At 46.5% G+C, this 20,214-nt stretch overlaps 1 protein-coding gene across 2 annotated transcripts; it reads right to left on the reverse strand.

Moving 5' to 3' along the window:
- Nucleotides 1-7,254: 7,254 nt before the first annotated feature.
- Nucleotides 7,255-18,452, reverse strand: OSR2 (odd-skipped related transciption factor 2). Of its 2 annotated transcripts, none has more exons than XM_058177975.1 (4): nt 18,044-18,452; nt 10,739-11,545; nt 9,352-9,451; nt 7,255-7,733 (listed from the first exon to the last, which is right to left on the reverse strand). In XM_058177975.1, the coding sequence occupies exons 2-4, from the start codon at nt 11,455-11,457 to the stop codon at nt 7,659-7,661; spliced, it is 894 nt and encodes a 297-aa protein (XP_058033958.1). In that variant the 5' UTR covers nt 11,458-11,545; nt 18,044-18,452; the 3' UTR covers nt 7,255-7,658. The 2 variants fall into 2 exon arrangements, with proteins under 2 accessions (XP_058033958.1, XP_058033957.1); XM_058177974.1 differs by having other exon boundaries at nt 7,255-7,815.
- Nucleotides 18,453-20,214: the final 1,762 nt, after the last annotated feature.

The raw sequence follows: 20,214 nt of genomic DNA on the forward strand, positions 1-20,214 counted from the left end.
ATTATGAAGGTGTCATCTACGTATCTGAGCCAGAGTTTGGGTTTGTGATCAGATTTTTCTAGTGCTTGGGTTTCAAAGTGTTCCATGTAGAGGTTGGCAATGACAGGTGAGAGGGGTGATCCCATGGGTGCTCCTTCTATTTGTTTGTATTTTTGTCCGTTATGGATGAATTATGTGTTGGATAGGCAGTGGTTGGTCAGATCTAGGATGTGCTTGGGGGGTTATATTTGTTTTGGATAGCTGTTAAGGCTTCTTTGATTGGCACTTGGGTGAAGAGGGATATAACATCAAAGCTCACGAGTAGGTCGCTGGGCTGTAAGTTTTGTTTCTTTATGATCTCTATGAACTGGAATGAGTTTTTTACATGTGAGGCGATGGATTCTGCATAGGGCTGTAGTTGTTTGGCGAGAAATTTGGCTAGGTTTTGTAGAGGTGAGCCTATGGAGCTCACCAACAAACTCCGAAGACTACAAGAACGTCCTTTCCAAAGGATTCAACTTTGCAGTCACTCCCAAATACATCCCCACTGAAACCATTATATGCGGAGTTGAAACCAGCCTGACCAAAATCAACCCCGATGACCCTAACAAAATCAGACTCAAAATCACCAACATCCTCTGCAGCAGCAAGCCACCCAAAAGCAATTTACCCAAAGAGGAACAGACAGTACTACTTAACCTGAAAAAAGACACCAGCATAATAATCCTACCAGCAGACAAGGGCAACGCCACGGTGGTTATGAACACATCTGACTACCAAACCAAATTAATCAACCTACTCCAAGACTCGGCATACAAGCCCCTAAAAACAGACCCTACCACCTACCTAGAAAAAACCACTAGATCCAAAATAAAAGCCTCCCCCATCTGCGAAGAAATCCAACAAAGAATCATTCCCAGAGAGAAATCATCCAGATGCCCTAAGCTCTATGGCCTCCCCAAGATACACAAAGAAGGAACCCCACTCAGAGCCATAGTCAGCTCCATAGGCTCACCTCTACAAAACCTAGCCAAATTTCTCGCCAAACAACTAGAGCCCTATGCAGAATCCATCGCCTCACATGTAAAAAACTCATTCCAGTTCATAGAGATCATAAAGAAACAAAACTTACAGCCCAGCGACCTACTCGTGAGCTTTGATGTCATATCCCTCTTCACCCAAGTGCCAATCAAAGAAGCCTTGACAGCTATCCAAAACAAATATAACCCCCCCAAGCACATCCTAGATCTGACCAACCACTGCCTATCCAACACATACTTCATCTATAACGGACAAAAATACAAACAAATAGAAGGAGCACCCATGGGATCACCCCTCTCACCTGTCATTGCCAACCTCTACATGGAACACTTTGAAACCCAAGCACTAGAAAAATCTGATCACAAACCCAAACTCTGGCTCAGATACGTAGACGACACCTTCATAATCTGGCCACACGGAAAGAAAAACTTAACAACTTCCTCACACCTCAATAGCCTACACCCCAAAATACAGTTCACCATGGAAACAGAAGTTAACAACCAACTTCCTTCCTAGATGTCTTAGTCTACAAGAAACCCAATGGCTCCCTAGGACACACCATCTACCAGAAGAAAACACACACAAACCGCTATCTGCATGCACTCTCACACCACCACCCAGCACAGATCAACTCCGTAGCCAAGACACTCATCTCTAGAACAAAACGCTTAGCTGACGAATAACACCTAAAACCGAACTACACACTCTCACAAACGTACTAACATCCAATGGATTCCAGAGAAATAAGATTACCAAACTAATCCAAAAGAACCCCCACTAAAATCCAAGACAGAGAACAAGAAAATGGCACAGCCCTCCTCCCATATATAAAAGGCACCACAGACAGAATCAGCAAGATCCTCCACAAACATAACATCAAGACAGCATTCTGCACAAACCAAAAATATCCACCATCCTAAGAAACCCCAAAGACAAAATTGAGTTAGAAAATCAAGGAGTATATGAAATCCCATGCACCGCCTGCCCCACCACATACATTGGACAAACCAACAGAAGAATAAGTGCACATTGAAGAACACAAGAACTCATTCAAAAAGAGGAACCAACTTCTTCCTGGTCCAACACTTTAAAGTCACAGGACACGATATTGACTTTAAAAGACCAGAACTATCGCCAAAACTGAACACTTTAACAACAGAATAATCAGAGAAGCCATCGAGATAGAAAACGCCCACACAGCATGAACAAACGAGATGATACCTCCGCCTACCAGCCATTTGAAACCTGCCCTTATTGACAAACGAGTCCCTAACACGAGGAATGACACCAGACCCACACTCAAGAGGTCCACACAGGATGTCACCACCACACATCCACCCAGAAAGCAGACCCAAACCCACACTGATCATGAAGCACGACCAAGGACCAGAAGCCAGACCGCAGCTGCAACATTAGCCATTTCAAACCCCTCCAATCCATACATGCAGCAGACTGACACCCACTATGAAGATGTACCACGAAGCCAAACAACAGCAATGCAGCTCACCAGCTCAAATCCCCTGCAACTCAGACTAATCTGAGCACAACCAAGCCCCCCCCCCAACAGGACACACCCCAGCCAATCAGAGCACAAAATCCCCCATCCAATCAGATCACAGCCAAGCTCCCACCCAATCAGTTCAAACCCCCACTAGCAGTTAAAAAGGAAGAAACAGCTGCTATCACACATTGCTCCCAGAAGCACGAAGCTGAAGCCTGAAGATGATGAATGAGACTTCGTCGAAACATCGCCAAGACACTTCCAATTTTACGCGGGAGAAAACCCGAATAACCAAAGACTTACATATATATATATATAATATATATATATATATATATATATATATATATATATACACACACACACACACACGTGTGTGTGTGTGTGTTTGTGTGTGTATATATGTATGTATGCATATGTATATGTATATGTATATGCATATGCATGTATATATATACATACACACACACACGAGTATATGTATATGTGAATGTATGTATATGTGTGTATGTGTATACACACACACACACATAAGGGATGTGGTGGCTCAGTGGCTAAGATGCTGAGCTTGTCGATTGAAAGTTTGGCAGTTCAGTAGTTTTAATCCCAAACTCCTGTTACTTATCCCAGCTTCTCCCAAACTAGCAGTTCGAAAGCATGTAAAAAATGCAAGTAGAAAAATAGGGACCACCTTTGGTGGGAAAGTAACAGCATTCCATGTGCCGTTGGCATTTAGTCATGCCAGCCACATGACCACGGAGACATCTTCAGACAGCGCTGGCTCTTCAGCTTTGAAATGGAGATAAACACCGCCCCCTAGATTCAGGAACAACTAGCACATATGTGCAAGGGGAACCTTTACCTTTATATATGTATGTATGTATGTATGTATAATAAACTATCACACACACACCCCACGCCACACACATTTAGTTGGGTTTGCTGTTTTTTTAATGGCTGCTAAACGATGAAACAGCAATTGCAGCATTTTTATGACTACAAAGCAATGTAAACTACACATTTGGAATACTTCTTTAAAGGGAAGAAGTCATATTTCTTGAAGCAATATTGAGTGAGTACCTGACCTCCAGAACCATGACAAAAGTCATGCTTCATCTCTTCTTCTGACGCTAATTGAAGCCACACATTAACAAACCACAGTGGCTGGAACCACACATATTATTAAGCAATAAATAGAGCAGCTTGGTTCATATAACACTTCCATGTCAAAAGAAAACATACTGCTTTTGGAACTTAGATATTGCCTCCCCCAATCAGGGAAGGTCACACATTTCTGATACAAACCTTATTGACATCAAATGCATCATGACATTGTTACACAAATGACATAAATGTCTCTTCCCTTGGCCATGATGTTGGATGAGCCTATCTTCCAATGATTGGGAATATGCGAATGTGAATTGGGGCCTCCTTTTTAATTATTATTTTTACTGGGTTGTTAACCTTTTATTCTTTTTAATCCTATATTAGCTGCCCAGAATTTTTAAACTGGGCAGATATACAAATTGATAAAACGAATAAATTTGCAATTTGTGTGATGACATCATGATAGATATGACATCCTTCCCCGTTCCCCCTTGCAAACCATGGGGTTAACACAAGCCCTACTTCCTACATCCTTCACAGTGGCATGAGACTGTGATTAAAAAGTCATGGCAGCTGGATGGACAGACCATATTTTTTAATTATGGACAAACTCTATGAAAAAATCTTTGGAAACAAACAGCCCACACTCTGTACTACATGGCTCTGTTACTTCCAGCTGCCTGGATATTTTTAGCATGAGCTTTTGCATTGTCTTATGTTGGTTTCAAATTTTACGTTGGTGTATTAGCACATGGTCTGCAAGCATAACTATAATAAATGACCTAGCAAAGTGTCTGGAAAAATAGGTCTACTCCATTTGTAGCATAGAAAAATAGAAATCTTGAAAAACATTTTCAGCCGTATTAATATCATCTGCATCAAGAAGGCCAAAGGTATTTTCTTGTATTCTGCAATATTTAAAGATTGCAAAATGTGGCTTATGTATATATGTTTATTTGTGTATATACATATTGGATACAAGGAAGATGCCAAGATCTGTTCTTGGCAGAAGATCAGCAGGCTGGGAAAGGGCTCCTCAGTCTTGGCAGGATCACTTTGAGCAGCACTAAGGAGCGCATGTGGCTGTTCTGTCTCTTCTGGCTGAAAGTACAGCCAGAAGAGAGCCCTGGCTGGTTCCAGCAGGTTGGTAAAGGTCACATCTGAGCAAACCAGGATCATGAATGAAGGCCTTCAAAGATGCTCATCCCTCCCATCCCATCACCCTAGCATTGAAAAGTCCACCATTTGAAAACCTTTGGCTTGCCCAGCGTGTGTGTCCCATCTCAGAATTAAAAGTAAGTGTACCTTTGGTGTGCCATGCTGTACTTGCAGCCAATGTTTCAAGGGTCACAAAAATTGCTAAGATGACAATTGACATACCACATTTCAGAGACTTACGGCCACGTTTTGATTTATTGTGACTACCAAATTTAGGCTGTAAAAATCCAGATAACCAACGAATGGCACCAAGGCTTTGAGTTACCTAAATATCCTTGCTCTCAATTTAAAAGCTGCCCAGACTACCTCTGTTAGCCCTAATCTAATTATATTGCCAGTTTATGTAGTATTTAATATAGGGAAGCAGGTGAGCCTTTGTGTTCTGTGGATGTTAGGAACTACAACTGGCACCATCACAGGCTGTCCAGACAGAGGCTTATGGGAGCTGTAGTCAGTAATATTTGGGAAAGGACCGGTTATTCCTCCTGAGAAACTTTCTACGGGAAAACCCACCTACCAATGCACGATTTGAGCCGCCGTCGATTACTTGGCTGCTTCCTTTCTTTCGAAGAAGAAACCTGGACCGCAGCAATAATGAGACCCGCCCATCCGGGATTGGGCGCGGAAAGTGTCGGGCTACCTTTGCTGGGCTACCTCTCGCCTTCGAGAGACCCCTCCGTCCGGCCAAGCTCTCGGCCCCTTCCCCTCCGCGCGGCTCCCCAGCAAGAGGCGCTGCAAGGAGCTGCGGGCGCCCTGGGGAGGCTCCCTCGGGGCCAAGGCGAATCTCAGAGGGAGCATCTCCACCACCGCGGGACTTTCCTCCCCTTCCTCCCGGGACTCGTCTTGTTTTCCTCCCCGTGGCCCGCGATCCCGCGCACTTTTTAGCTGCTCTTGGTACTACTTTGACCGCCGCCGGGGAGGTAGAAGCTGCCCCCAAAACGCCCGGGATGAAGTGCCGATGGAGCTTGGGCCCTTCTGGGGCTCGTGGAGCCTTGGCGATTTGGATGAAGTCGCCCAACGCGGCTCCCCTGGGAAGCCCTTCGGCCTAGGCGGCCACCGCCCCACTAGCAGCTTTATTGAAGCCGCTCTGTTTGCTTTCCAGAGCTTCCCGGCCGGGCTCGTCTTGGGCGGTGTAAAGTCCCTGTCTCTAAGCTGCAGCCGCCTGCGTTCAAAGTCTAAAAAGGAGGCAACCGCTCGGGAAGAGCTGGCCTGATTGCCAATAAGTAACTAATAAATCCTTTTAGGCTTTAGGGAGGATTTGAAGGCATTTCCCGCACCCCCCCCCCCTCCGTTTGCCTTTCTTTCAATCATTATATGCGGGCTGAATCCTGGAGGGGAAGCAAAGAGATCCATAGGTTGAATCCATCCCAAACGCGAATGTTCAACCATGGGGTACAAGCCCCCATGACTTTGCTTTGTAAGCAGCCAATGTAGCAGGTTAGCCATGATTGGTGGTTTAAGCCTGTTGAGGGAACATAATCCGGGGGAGCAGAAGTAAAGACTATAACCTGAATGTGTTTAGAGTACAACTATATGAATTTGGTGTGATTTATTTCAGAGTAAATCCCACAGAATTATGGAGGTAGATTCCATAATAGATTCAGTGAAGAGACAAAATTCCACAAAAAATGAGCACAGTCTACACTTAGGTTTCACAGGGGATCCAGAGTTCCTTTTGTACTATAAACATCCCTATCTAGTTAGCTGCAAATCCCATTGAATATCAGTAAATACAACTGCACTAAATTGTCCAATATTAACAGTTCTTCCACATAAGGCTTTGAGTGTATAAATTGCCTGTCATCAATTATGGATACCCAACCATCATCTTTACAATCCTTCTGTGTTCTTCTCTAGCCCATACATTAGAGAGACCTTTTAAAATTAGTTATTTATCATGTCACAGGAACAGCCTCTCCCCACCCCTGCCCAGTTAATGCTTCCCCATGAGGCTAGCCTTGTGTTCTCCCTGGTTTGGCTCAGCTGTGTCTTAGGGTAGCTTATGACTGGCATTCCATTGCATCAGGAGAGACAACACACAAAGCTGCCCAATCTGTTTTGACTGGCCTTCCATCCAGAGTCACTCAAGTTCAAGTTTTGATTCAATGTGCATAGATCTTCTCTTCTCAAAACCAGGGGACTATGAGATCATGAAACCATCTGAGTGTCATGGGTCAGTCATTCTCTCTCAGCCCTCTCTTGGGAAGGGACTATGGGAAACCACTTCCCCCCAAAAAAACCCTGCCATGAAAATTGCAGACTAGATTTCCCCCCTCCCCCAATAAATACACGCACACACCTCTCACAAAGTGTTTTTCCCACCCAGAGAACAGTTTCAGCTCTTGTGACTTTATCAGAAACGGAGAGAAGAAATAAACTATGTCACTTATTCAAACTCTGTATGAGAATTATATTTGGAGGGAAAGTGTTTATTTGGAAATACAATTTGAAAAAAAAAGTATTTTCACTCCTAGGTTTTGCTGTTGGTACCAATGTGCATTTGGTAAGACAATAGAAAGCCAACATATTGCTGTGCAGAGCTCGAAAATGAGCTGCTCTGTTACTATATACAAGAAACCAGCTGGCCCTCTCGGTGCAGGGAGAATGCTTGGAACAGGTATCAGCCCCACCACCACCACAGAAAGAGGACCGGCTGGCACTGGGGGACATGGAATCAAGCCCCCTAGATGCACCTGTCCACATCACCCATGTGGACATAAAGATTACGCTACAGTTCAAGTCCTTGAGCCAGAATTAGCTCCCTGGGGGAGGGGTTCTCGGCTGTTCTAGAAGTCCTGCCGCGGGGTGTGAGTTAGACTGTGCCTCCGCAGATCACAGTTGCGCCTGAACACTTTGCCGCACTGCTCACAGTTGTAGGGCTTGATGTCTGTATGGGTGAGAAGGTGAGTTTTCAGGTTACTTCTTTGATTAAAGGTTCTTCCACATGTGGGGCATTTGTGTGGAGATTCCTGTTCAGATTTGAAGCAAGCAAAGGATTAAACCCTTGACAAACTACTTGGATTATTGAGCTTTTCAAAGTTCACTCAGCATTTCCGCCACCTCCACCCTCCACCCCCCTTGCTCTCATTTTTGGCCTCATTAAATTGCTGTAGGAGAAGAAGGACATGGCAAGGCAAAATAAACTTGCAATCTAAGCCCTCACAGACAGAGAAACTAATGCAATTCTGTGCAAATGTAAATTGACAATGAAGGCAACAATGAAGGCTACAGATTAAAGTACATAGGACTGCACTACACACGCATTTAGTTTGGTTTTATGCAAATTTACTTTAAAGTCTTTCCAATAGGATTCATTAGGGATTAGTCCCAAATAAGTGCACATACATTTTCAGATTTAGAATCTGAGATTCATACCCTTCTGTGTTTACTGTCCATCACAAATACATTTTAAAAAAATCTGCATACACTTCATTGACTAAGATTTCTCCAACCATCATTTATGTGATTTTACTTTTTTTAACCCAATTGGTCAATTTTCTTTGAAATTGATCTCAGAATCACAGCTTTACTTTCACATTAACTGCAGGCACAATTATTTCCAGAAAATGCATCTGGAACCCAGAAGCAGGTCTACTGATTTACTCTCAGTCCCTTGTAAGTGTGCTTAAGATTATAGTCTTAATTGCACAGACATATCTTCCTGCCTGTCAAGGCCAGTCCTTGCTTTGCTTTCCTAATTCCTGGAATCTAAGGGGAAAATTCTCCTGATAATCCACCTGGCTTCCAAGGGAGGCTTGGTTCATCTCTCTAAGTGAGAAGTCTTCCACAAAGCAAGTATTTTTAATTTGGGTTTTTCCATCAGAGTACATCTCATTTAGCCATTGATATGTTGCTTCCAAATGGTCTGGCTACTTAAGGAACTTTTTCAAGTGTTAGAACATGGAAGTCTTGAATGAGTCAATCATAGCCAGGCTATCTTTCTTCAAATGTAAATCCTGCTTAATTCAATGGAACATACTCTAAAGTAAATGTACATAAACACCCAGTCCCTAGGAAATGTTACTTAAGTTTTGTATTTATTTTACTGATATCTCACTTTTCTCCTAGAATTTGCATGCTTTTTTTAGTAGCCAGAGAAACATAGGGCAAATGCAGTGAATTGCAATTATTATACATCAGAATGATGACATGTAGGCAGGGATGTCTTAGTACGAATGCTATTACATACTTGCATCTGATGCAAGTAAGTGAGTCACAGAACTGGCATGCTGATATCACTCTGCACATTTCATCATTTGTCCCCTTGTCCTCACCATCTAAATGCCCATGTTACAAACTTTACATACATTAAATATGTAAATATTTAATATGGATTTGTTATTTTCTACATATCAGCATTTGAGAAAAATAGCATAAAAGATTTCAGATTAAAAAGAAGCACATATCTATCTCTTATTTTACATCTTGAAAATAATTACTGTGTTTATATTCACAATCAATTAAAATCAAAATATAATGTGTAAAATAATTGAGTCTCATCTTACCTGCATATGTAAAGTTTTATGAACGGCTAGGGTCCTGGATTGGCAAAATCCTTTCCCACACTCTTGGCACTTGAAAGGTTTCTCTTTGGAGTGGATATACCTGGAAATCAACCAAAGTGTTTGGAGTCAATATCTCTATACACACAACGAATGCCACAACAGCCCAACTTCTGCATAATCAAATTATTAAAATCAAAATTATATGCTGCCCAGCTGCTCATCTCCAAAGTCCCTTTTAACATGTTCAGACACTTTGAAGTAATTATTCGCAGCTCTTCATTGCCTTCTTAGGAATAAGCCTCTTTAAACAGGAAAAGCATATTTCTGGGTAAATATGCATATATTTGAGTAAACATGCTTGGCAAGGGTGTAATCCCATGTAAATGTTCATGGGTGTAAGCCCAATTTACTACTTTGGCAGGTAATTCCAGGTGAAGTTAATCAAAATTGCCCTTTGATTAACGTCAGCTTGAATGTTTGTGTTGAAGTTTATAAATCTGACAGGAGAATGTAGGGGTTTTGTGGAATAAAGAGACCAACATTCTTTGGCTTCTCAAAACAAGCCACAGAAGAGTCTCTTTGTAGAGATTTGTATATCGTTACAAACCCATAAATATTTTTGTGCTCTTACTGCCAACTCTTTACTGATAGTTCTATTATAGCCAAAAGGCAAAAAAGAAAGAAAGAAAGCAGAGGCAAGAAACATGATCAAGAACATCAGAAGGCCTTTAAGTGAGAAAGAATTATAAACTGAGATTCTAACTTTAGAAATATGTTTCATTGAAGACAATAAGAGTAAAGTCAACCATTCTTCCACAAGGCAATAGGAATTCTGCCTCCTGCTCCAACCAGATCAAGTAGCTTAGCCCCACCATCTTAAAAATCCCTGTGCTTTAAAACCAGCCACATCCCTTCAGATCAAGGGTTGAAGGCAAATCAACAGAATGACTGCACCCTTGGCTCCAACTTTATTTTCTTGTAAATAAATCCTACTGACCTCCTTCAAAGGGATAATAAGAACACCTCTTGTTTAGATTGGGTCTGCAGCGGATAGTTGTGTTCCTACATTATGCTAAATCATGATTTGTTTGAAGTAGGATTTCCTGAACTGGCCATAAGCCATCCTGAAGCAATGGCTTCCTAGCAAACAATCAACATATTATGTATTTGAATTCAGTTTATTAGCTCAAGCCGCTATAAGCCTTGGTTTATCTGAACTATGGTTGTTGGAAGAAAACACTCGACAACCTTCGAGGTATAAGCCAGGCTCTTCATAAACCGATTAAGCCCAGATGAGTAAAACTTCCGTGCGGGCCTCCAGCCCCACCATCTGAGTGAGGAGGCCTAGCAGGTCTCCTCGCCTGGCCTAGCGGAGGCAGAGGCTGACCTGTGGTCGCGAAGGTGGTCTTGCCTCCGGAAGGCCTTGTGGCAGATGTCGCAGGTGTAAGGCCGCTCGTCGGTGTGGGTCCTCTCGTGGATGAGCAGGTTGTAGGACTTGGTGAAGTGTCGGCCGCAGAACTTGCAGATGAACTCCTTCTTGGTCTTGGAGGGCAGCCGGCCCCGCGCAGGCTTCCTGCTCTCGGGGGAGAGCTTGCCCAGCGCCGCCGACAGAGGCCCGCCCAGCTTAGCCAGCTCACCCTGAGCTTGCGCCGCCGCCACCGCGTGCGCCTTAGGCGGGTCCTCCTGAGTGGCGGCCGCCGCCAGGTTGGCAAAGTCAAAGCGGGGCCGCTCCTTGCGAAGAGCCGGCAAGACGTGCGCGATGGCGGCGGCCTGCTTGGGGTGGAACAGGTGCGTGGCGAAAGGCAGGCCCGGGAAGGGGAAGCGCTCCACCAGGCCTTGCGCCGCCGCCATTTCGCTCAGCGCAGAGCAGCGGCTGATCTCAGCCGGACCGCCGCCGCCTCCGCCCGAGGCAGCGGCAGCCGCGGCCGCGTAACAGCCCAGCGTCCAGTGGTTCATGTGCATGGTGTGGACGGCGCTCAGGCCGTAGAGGCCTTGCAGGTGGTCCACGGCGGCCGGGAACGTATTGACGGCTTGCAAGAAGGAATAGTTGGTCAGCTGCAGCGAAGGGTGCAGTGGGATCGGCGCCGGCAGGGCCTTGCTCCCCATCGTGGCGGGCCAGGCCGGGCCTTGCTTTGACTGGTTGAACCCGGTGGTCGGAAAACGCGCAACGGCCTCTTTCTGCGGTGTTCGGATCCTAAACAGGAACATTGAGGGGGGGGAAAAGTAGAAAAGATTGCGGGTTATTCGAGGACAGGCACAAAGCGGCCCTTTCCCCACGTGCGGTTCCTTTCGCCCCTAAACCGCCTGCCAGCCTCGCGTGGCCCCTGTGCTTCCTCCCCCTCACCCAACAAGGCCAGGCGTTAATCCATTTTATGCCCCCGGCTGACGCTGACGGGACGCGCTGCAAAGAAGGGAGACGTGGGGAGGGGGACCGAAAAAGATCTGCGCTCCGTTTTTCCCCCCCAAGGCAGCCGAGTCAGAGGATTGGTGGGCGCGGGTGACCTGGGAAAGCAAAGCGGGGAAGAGAGAAGCAGGCCATGCAAGGCTTGGGAGCAAACCCTGGCTAATTTCCGAACTGGAAACACGGACCTCGGCCTGCGAGGCGCGAAGAGCGCGGGTGGGCAGGGCAGTCCGGACATCCCAAATTAATGGTGGCCAGTTCTTGCCAACCTGCCAGCGCTGGTTGATGACTTCAGCTCCATCGCAGCCAAGGTCGGAGGAAGAGCTTTGAAAAAGGGCCAGGTCCTGCGGAGCAGCGAGGGGAGAATAATGCAAGCGATACCTTGGAGCTTATTGGGGCGTGAGTCAGGCCACTCGAACTGGGAGGGGAGCACCACCAACGCGGTGCAGAGTTACGCACTTGGCGAAGGGAATCGGGCAGAGGCCACTGAACCGAAGACACGCCACGCTTGGCCGAGGCGCTCAAGGTACAGAGCCAAGCAAACACCGGCGTGCCAGGAAGCGCAGGTGCCCTGACACCAAGCCGACCTAACGCCGATTTTTCTTGCCGCCTGTTAGGTTGATGGTTAGCTGCTCCCTGTCCTACTCGGAAGCGGGTAAAATGGGAATAAAACCACGACCTCCGTGGACACCTGAGAGCGAGAAACTTTTTATTAGGAGGAAGAGGAACTCGATTCGGCTACCTCTCCTTTCCCCCTCGGGAAGCGAAGAGCGGTTGCGTTGTCTCGGCAAACTGCGAAGCCTCTTCTTTTAAAGGGCCCATCCCTTGCCGCCTAAACACTCCAAGGAGGCTGTTCTGCAAGGCGGGCAGGGAAGGACTGGATGGGCCCTATTGAGCAAAGGGCTGCCCTCCGAACACGTTGGTTGGCTCCCTCACAGGATTTTGTTGTCGGCCACAGGGTTTATTCTGGAGCATTTCTAGGTAGGTCAATCTAAGCTGTGCGCTGCGGCCTAGGTTGTAAGTTGTAAAGTACACACACAGAGAGAAAGAGAGAGACACGCACACGTGCACTCTTCCCGGGAAAGGGGAATGTGCGGTCTCCTCGCATTTCTTGCAGGCTCGGGTCATTAACCAGCGAGAAAGGAGCCTCCCTAAGTGAATGGCTTCAGCAGCCCGCCTCCAAAGTGCAGCGTTGCACGTCCCATAAAGTGGGAACCGGCTGTGCCGTGGATTCGAATTCAGATTTTCCTGTTTTATAAGCTTCCCGCCACGTGATCTGGGAACAGCAGTTCAGAGAACCCTAAATGCAGAAAATCGATATTTATGTGCTCAGCGCTGAACCCGTGGCAGTCGGTGTAATTCCTTAACCAGAGAAAAACATAGTTTGATCCTAGGAGATCTGTCGTAGAATGCCCCCGTTCTTGAAATAAAATCTCCCTGTAACCTAATCGTAGATGCGTGTGAGTTCGGGGGGGGGGAACTTGCAGGGATCAGGCCGAACTGACTTGCGAATAGAAGCGCGGGAGCCTGGAGCCAAAACCTTTCCCTTCTTCGGGACAGCGGGAATTTCACTTGCAATGGGAGGAGGCGGAACAAGAAAGGAGGGGGAAAAAGACCAGACAGACCTCTCCGTTGGCTTAAAGTTGGAAAGGATTCGGTCGGTTGCTCTGCTTCTGCTCTCTACCATTTACGCATGACTCAACTTCTAGGCCTTGATGGCACTCATGGTCCCGATCCTGGTGCTGAACCCAAGGCTCTGCCTTGGAAAAAGTCGGGCCTAGAAGCTGAGCCTGAAAAGGCACAGGGTCGCTGTCCTGAAGTGCAGCCAGTGCCTTGTTCGGAAACCACGGATATCAAGGCCTACAACACTTCTATCTGGAAAGCGTGGACGGGGGGGGGGGAGGTGGGGAAACATCAAGGCTTGGAATCTGAGTCACCCCACTAAGAAGCGAGAATTCTGGACAGTGTGGAGCTCGTTTCTCCAGGCACAGGCCTCTTCCGCGCTTTCAGAGTAGTCGGCTGAGGTTGGCCGTGGTTGAACGCTGTTGCAAAGGGGGGCAGGGGGGATCCGTGGCTGCTTCTGCTCGCGCCCCCCCCTCCCGCCCGCCTGCAGCGCGGTGCTTATTTTTCTTCCTTCAGCAACAAGTCATTGATCAAGATAAGCGACTCGGAGAAAAGCAACGCCCGGCTCGCGCGCGCTTCGCAGCGTCTTAAAGAAAACGGCCCGGAGTCCTTCCAGCTGGCTTTGGTCTGCTGTGCTTTTACGCTGGCCGAAGCGACACCCCCGCGGATTTCGGGAATGGGTGACCGCGATGTAGCTTGGGCCGACTCGGCCGGTGGTCAACTCCCCCGCGAAAAGGCTGGGTTTCGGACTGCGGGCAAGAAACGGGCGATGCGGGTGGGGTAGAGGGGGCGATTGGTCTTAACCAACCCCAAAGGAGCAGGTGAGGCTCCTCTCTTTCTTCCCCACCTCCTTTCCTCTCTCATATTGTCGCCTTATGGCCATCGGTCTGCAGTAGGAATTCGGCTGTTCCCGGCTCCGCGTTCTTACTACATTTGGAACCTGTTACCGGAGTTGTGGAAAGTGTGGGAAATGTGATATTGCTTAGGAAAAGAAAGAGGCACCAAAATCTAATTGGGAGTTACAAGGCTGTGCTGAGCAGCCCGGCTCACACGAGACCCTTCAGCTGGCTCCCTCTCTCGCACGCAGCGCAGAGTCCAAAATGCCTTCGGATGGTGCCACTTTATATTCCGAACTAGAAATACTGCAGTATTTTAAAGAATCCAAGTCGGACGCTGTGCATATTCATTTAGCCACCCGCTTGCTCCAGTGTCAGCGGCGAGCTTCGCCAGCGGTGGAGGCTTTAATGTGTCCCGCGACAATTTAGCTCCGGGGGTGGAGGGGAGAGAAAGAGAATCGACTTGCTTAAGCGTGACTACATATTTGTATTTTTTTCCTTTATAAAAAAAATAGGTATAATTTCCTGGTGTGAATCGATAATTAATTTAGGCCAATCTTCCCCAAGCGGGTAATTTCCAAATATGCTGGACTACAAATCCCATCGCCCCAACGAGCGAAGAACGACGGGGCTTGTCAGCCAGCGTGGGAAAAGACCTGTACAGAGCCACTCGGCAGCAGCGGCTACGTCGCCTCATTCTTGGGCGGTTGAAGGCTTTGCCCTGACCTTCCTGCGGTCTTTGGGCTTGGCAGAAGCCAAAGGGCAACCGAAACCCTCAGTCTGGGCCCTGGATGGCTTTTCTCCTTCCCTTCGTGCCGTTCTTTGAAGTGCGCCAATTCTTTTTTTCCCCCTCTCTCCCGTATAAACCTCCAAACCTTCCTTTCTTGCGACCTGGGATCCCAGCGTGCAGGGGAGGGAATTGATGGGAGGTGTGTGACGGAGCCCCCCCCCCCCCGCTTAGCTCAGCCCCTTTAACTAAAACTATAAACTGCAGCTTCCCCCTCCTTTCTCTCATCTTCAATTTCCCCTCTGAAATTGGCAGATTGAGGGCCCACCGCCTCTTAGTAACAGTAGCTGGTCTCTCTGACCTGTCCACAACACGAACAGACCCTCCTCGGGTTGGGAGTCAGCCACGCTCGGGTGAGAAATGGGGTGGGGGAGGAGACCGGTACTAACCCTGGTCCACTTGACTTTTGAACTGAAGTTTCCATGCTATTGGGGAGGGTGAGTGTTAAATAATTTCCTGCTTTAAAGAACTCTCTTCAAGAAGGCAGGTCTGCAGATCTGGAGTGACTTTTATAAAACATTATGCAGCATTCCCTCACCCTCAGTTGTTCAGGAAGAGAAGTGAGAGTGCTTTAGAAAGATTGGAACCCTTCACCCCCCCCAAAACAAAACTTTTAAATGATTGTCCTTTATTAAATTAGTTGCGCTGTGAAGCATCACAGCAATTAGGTCTATTTCCATTAGAGCCAAAACAGGTTTCCTCCTCTCCCTTCCCAAGAACATGCCCACCGTGCCTATTTACCGAGTAGAAAGTTGTATTGCTTTCAATGGCGCTTGCTTCCAAATTAATGTTTTCCAAACGGGAAATAATTCTAATACTATCTGACATTTTCCATCCAAATGGCCTAAATAGCTTGGTTTATCTTAAAAATGTCGCCCACGTAGACATCATAACAAATAGACAAACACATTCATCAAAACATTAACTGAATTCATTCAACTAGAATTTACTTATGGCGCAGGTGGATGCCTTCCTGTTGAATCCTATACATGCTTATCGGCAGGTAAAATTCCTTTAAATTCGTCTGAGTAAGCTAGGCTAGGATTATGCTCAGCAAATTTGCATAGGATTGTGCTATTAGTAAAAGAACTCTATTAAAAATCAGTGGAAATTGGTTTCAAGGTAAACTCATTTAGGACTTGCAGGCAGGAAAAACTACAATTAATTTTAATAAATACTAAAGGTGAGTTTTTAAAATATGGATTATATTTTCCTATTAACATCAGGGTGTAATAAAAAGAATTCCAAATGTGAGAGAATAAATTTGCTTAAAATGCAAGCACATTTAAACAAATACTATGCAGGCCTAAATTCAAAGGGAACTTAACATATTAGTACTTATTTACCAGTAGAAATGTCTAGATTTTTTCACTATAATGGGCCAATTCAATGCATGTTTACTCAGAAGTAGGTCGCATTGATCTTAATAGCACTTACTAAGTGAGCTTATTAAGTTTATTATCATTATTAAGCTTATTAAGTATTGCTTATTAAGTTTAATAGTGCTTAGTAAGTAAACTTGGTAAGATCCCTTGATACTTAACTAATAAAGCTTTTAGCGAAACTAGTGAGGTTGTTTAGGATCACAGTTTACAAACGTTCCTAAATCCACATTTTTAGAGGTGTGTCTATTTGACACAAGGGGGCACCGACTTCATCTCTCTTAGTTATTTCAGTAATACATCTTTTGCTTAAAATAGATTAAAAATGGTTTTGAGGTTATTTCAGTTAAACGATTTTCCGATTGTTTCAGAAAATAGCATCATGTAACAATGATTTTTGTTTCAAGATACAGCAACTATCTACATGTTGTACACTGATTAATGCAAGGATAAGGTTAATACTTCTATGAAATCAAGCTGGAGATAGCAGTAAAACGCTTCTCAACCAGCACACAGTACTTCTTTTCTTCTTCTTGGAAAGCCATAAAGTACCGATTAAACTATGAATGGGGATTGTACACGGCAGCCATTGAAACCAGAACAACGTAAAATAAATAGGTCCGGGTGCCAAGTTGACAATCGGAAACCGCCTGCAGAGAAACGGTACCTTTTACTTGGAGACGCCGCTGCCAGTCAGGCGCGAATCGAACAGGGGTGTAATTTAGAAGCCCTGTCACTTTCCTTCCCGGCCGGAATCCCAAATTTAATTAAAATCGGCGTCTAGAGCACGAGTTCTCTCCCCCCGAAATGCCACCTTGCTGCGAAGGGGCTTTTCTTTCTCAGCTCTTCTTCCCAAGATCAGGGCTGGCGGATAACTTTCGTAGCCGCCTCGACTTTGGTGCGAGAGTGAAACCACCAACTGTGCTCTAGAAAGGAGGGGGAAAGGCTAGCAGGGGTGGGCTGGGGGCTAAGAATAGAGTTTGATGGTCCCCAGCTATCAGATATACAAACATTGGTGGATGGAGATGGCGGGAGGGCCGAAGAAACCACCCAATGGTTAAGCCCTTCTCTCCCCCCCCCCCGACATTTATTTTATAGGGTTAAGTTGATTTGGGCTCCACAGGGGCGTCCCGCGCGGGTCCTTCCGCTCGGGCAGGTATAACCGAAGGCAAGAAAGCTCGTTTTCAGAATGGCCTGCTGTGCGTGGGGACTAACGGGACTCTCCGCGCGCCCTGCCGGAGCACAAGAACAACGCCGGTTCTTGGCGCACCCGGGCCCGCCTTCAGTGACTTAGGCGAGCGGTCAAACCGAAAGTAAACGCGCGATCACCTCGGAGTCCCACTCGAAGCTGACGAAGCGCCTCGTCCCCCGGGATCCCGCTTCCCGAAAGCGAAGCTACCCCCCACCCTCACCCTCGTCAATCGGAACTGACTCTCGGGCAGGCGGCTAGCAGCGTCCCGGGTGCCCTCCGCCAGCTCCGTAATCGGGACGCGTCTCTTTTCCCTTCCCACTGCGGAGGGCATTTGGGCGACTTGGCTGCCCTGGGCGCCACGCTTGCCTGGATGCTGCCACCCTCCCTGGCCGGCCGGAGCCCTTCTGGAAGCCGGGCCGGTGCGTCTCCAGAGGATCTGGCGGAGCGGGCGCGCGAACGGGAGCCGCTTACCTGCCTCCCCCCGGAGCCTCCTTCCGCCTGGCCTCTGGGGAGCCCCGCGTTAGCCCACCGGTCTCATTTAGATCCACGCGGAGAGGGCGGGAAACTCCAGGAGCTCTTTCATATTGCGGTCTCTCGGGAGGGCTTCCAAAAGCCGGCGAAGGGGGCTTCGGGGGCCCGCCTCCTCCTCTTCCTCCTCCTCCCGCCTTCAGAGTTTCCCTAGCGGCTGGTCGGTGGTAGGCGAAAGACCCCGCATAGGTTTTTTTATCCTCCCGACCAAAGCACTTCTCTTCCAGCGCCTGGCTTTCGACTCCAGCGAAGTTTGATACAAGTCTGAAACTCCCCCTCTCGGGTCCATCACATTTCAGCAGTTCCAGCGGCGAGGAGTTCTGTCCCCGCCCGCGGTCCCACCCCGAGCCGCTGCGAGTCGAATGTTCACAGCTTGAACGTTCTGACCACGCCCAGCGCCGAACCTTCAGCGGGCTGTAAAATGGTGAGACCGCCCCTCAAAATCCCGCCTCCACTTTCTTTTCTACCACTCTGTTTACTTGTGTTTGGATAGCAACTTGGCTTTTAAAGGGACAGAGGTCTTCCCCCCCCCCCCCCGCTTCTTACACATTACCTAAGGTGACTTTTTCTTTGAGAAAACAGGGCCAGGTCATAAATCAAACCTTTCTTTCTTAGACTTCTGCGTCCCTATCTCTATCAGCCGCAGAAACTTCGGTAGTTATGTGAAAGCAACCCCACCTCCCAAATTAATGTATCCAGAAAATCAGCGATAGACATTAAACATTCTAATTGTGTTTGATGTTACTAAGCGGACCGTGTTTTCTAAGCCTTTACATTCTATTTGCCCCACATGTATAAAACAAAGCACTATTAAATCAATTGTTTTCCGAAGTTCTAATCCTTAATTTTTATCCCGTTTAACTAATATTCTTTATTGGACTGCAAAGTTTGGGAAATTTCGTGTTTAAATAAGAATTTATGGTGTCATTTATTATTATGGTTGGTCATACAGACAGATAGATACCTTGACTGATTTGGCATGTTTATCCATCTAACGAGTCCTTCCTAAGGAGCTGGAATTATTATTATGGTTAGTCGCTCAGTCAACCTGCTGTTCAATCTGGATTTGATTTTTTTTTAATTCACCTGGCGATTATTATTATTGTGACGCTCACCATCCTCATATCCAGAGTAGATTTTCCTGCGGAATTTTGACGATATGTTTTCTTCTAGCTGAAACAGGTGGATCCAGAGATAGAATCAATAAACCGAAGCAATTTATCTGCATCGCAGAAAGGGAGTGATGAAAAAAAGAATTTAAAACTTCTCCGAACTCACACCGTAAAATTCTGAAGTGCCTCTGCCGCTCTACTTCAGAAATTTCTTTTAGATTTATTTTATCTCTCCTCAGCTGTAAGAACTATGCAGAAATTCACAGACCTGAGATCTGTTTGCTAATACTTTTTCTCCATTCCGACCCAAGACAGTATTTTGTTCTTGCTTTTTTTGCTCATCCCAAGTGACCAATCACAAGTTCTTTAACCTGAGCCCCGGGATAAATAGAAACAGACTATTTGTCCTGAAATTGTGGTCGTGCGTCGCATTTTAGAGGAATATTACTTAAGTGCAGTATTCATTCATGGAACGGGGTAGCAAGAAAAGTTGATTATGCTCCCCAGGCGGAATTTTACAGGGCCGACCGGCTCCCTGAAACCTAACACGACCCACCGAGTGAAATGACGTTGAAAAGCAGGTTCCCCACCCTGCCGGGTCTCGGAACAAGACCTGCTCAGTGAGATTTTGAGAGGGAAGGAGAGACACCAGGAGCGAATGGGCCAGATGCGAAAACCTTTGGTTTCAAATAGCGAGCGAGGAACAAATACAAGCAATCAAGAGTCCAAAAATTGGAAACACTGGAAATTTTAAGTTACTGGATGGGGCAATGAAAAAACAACAACCCGCTTTTTATTACAAAAGACAGACACGCATGCAGACACAAAAAACAGTGGGTATTTCATAATCTTGTCCCTATCGCCGGGGAAGCATTATTTATACTTTTTCCTTTATGGAAAAGAAAATCGGGACCATCTGAAAAGGAGAAAACCATGCCCTCCAAACGAAAGGAAGTCCTTGCGGAAGCAGGGCTGAGAAAAGACAATTCCAAGAACCTGGAA

This window comes from Ahaetulla prasina, chromosome 3 (assembly GCF_028640845.1).
Source record: "Ahaetulla prasina isolate Xishuangbanna chromosome 3, ASM2864084v1, whole genome shotgun sequence".
NCBI classification, from domain to species: Eukaryota; Metazoa; Chordata; class Lepidosauria; order Squamata; family Colubridae; genus Ahaetulla; species Ahaetulla prasina.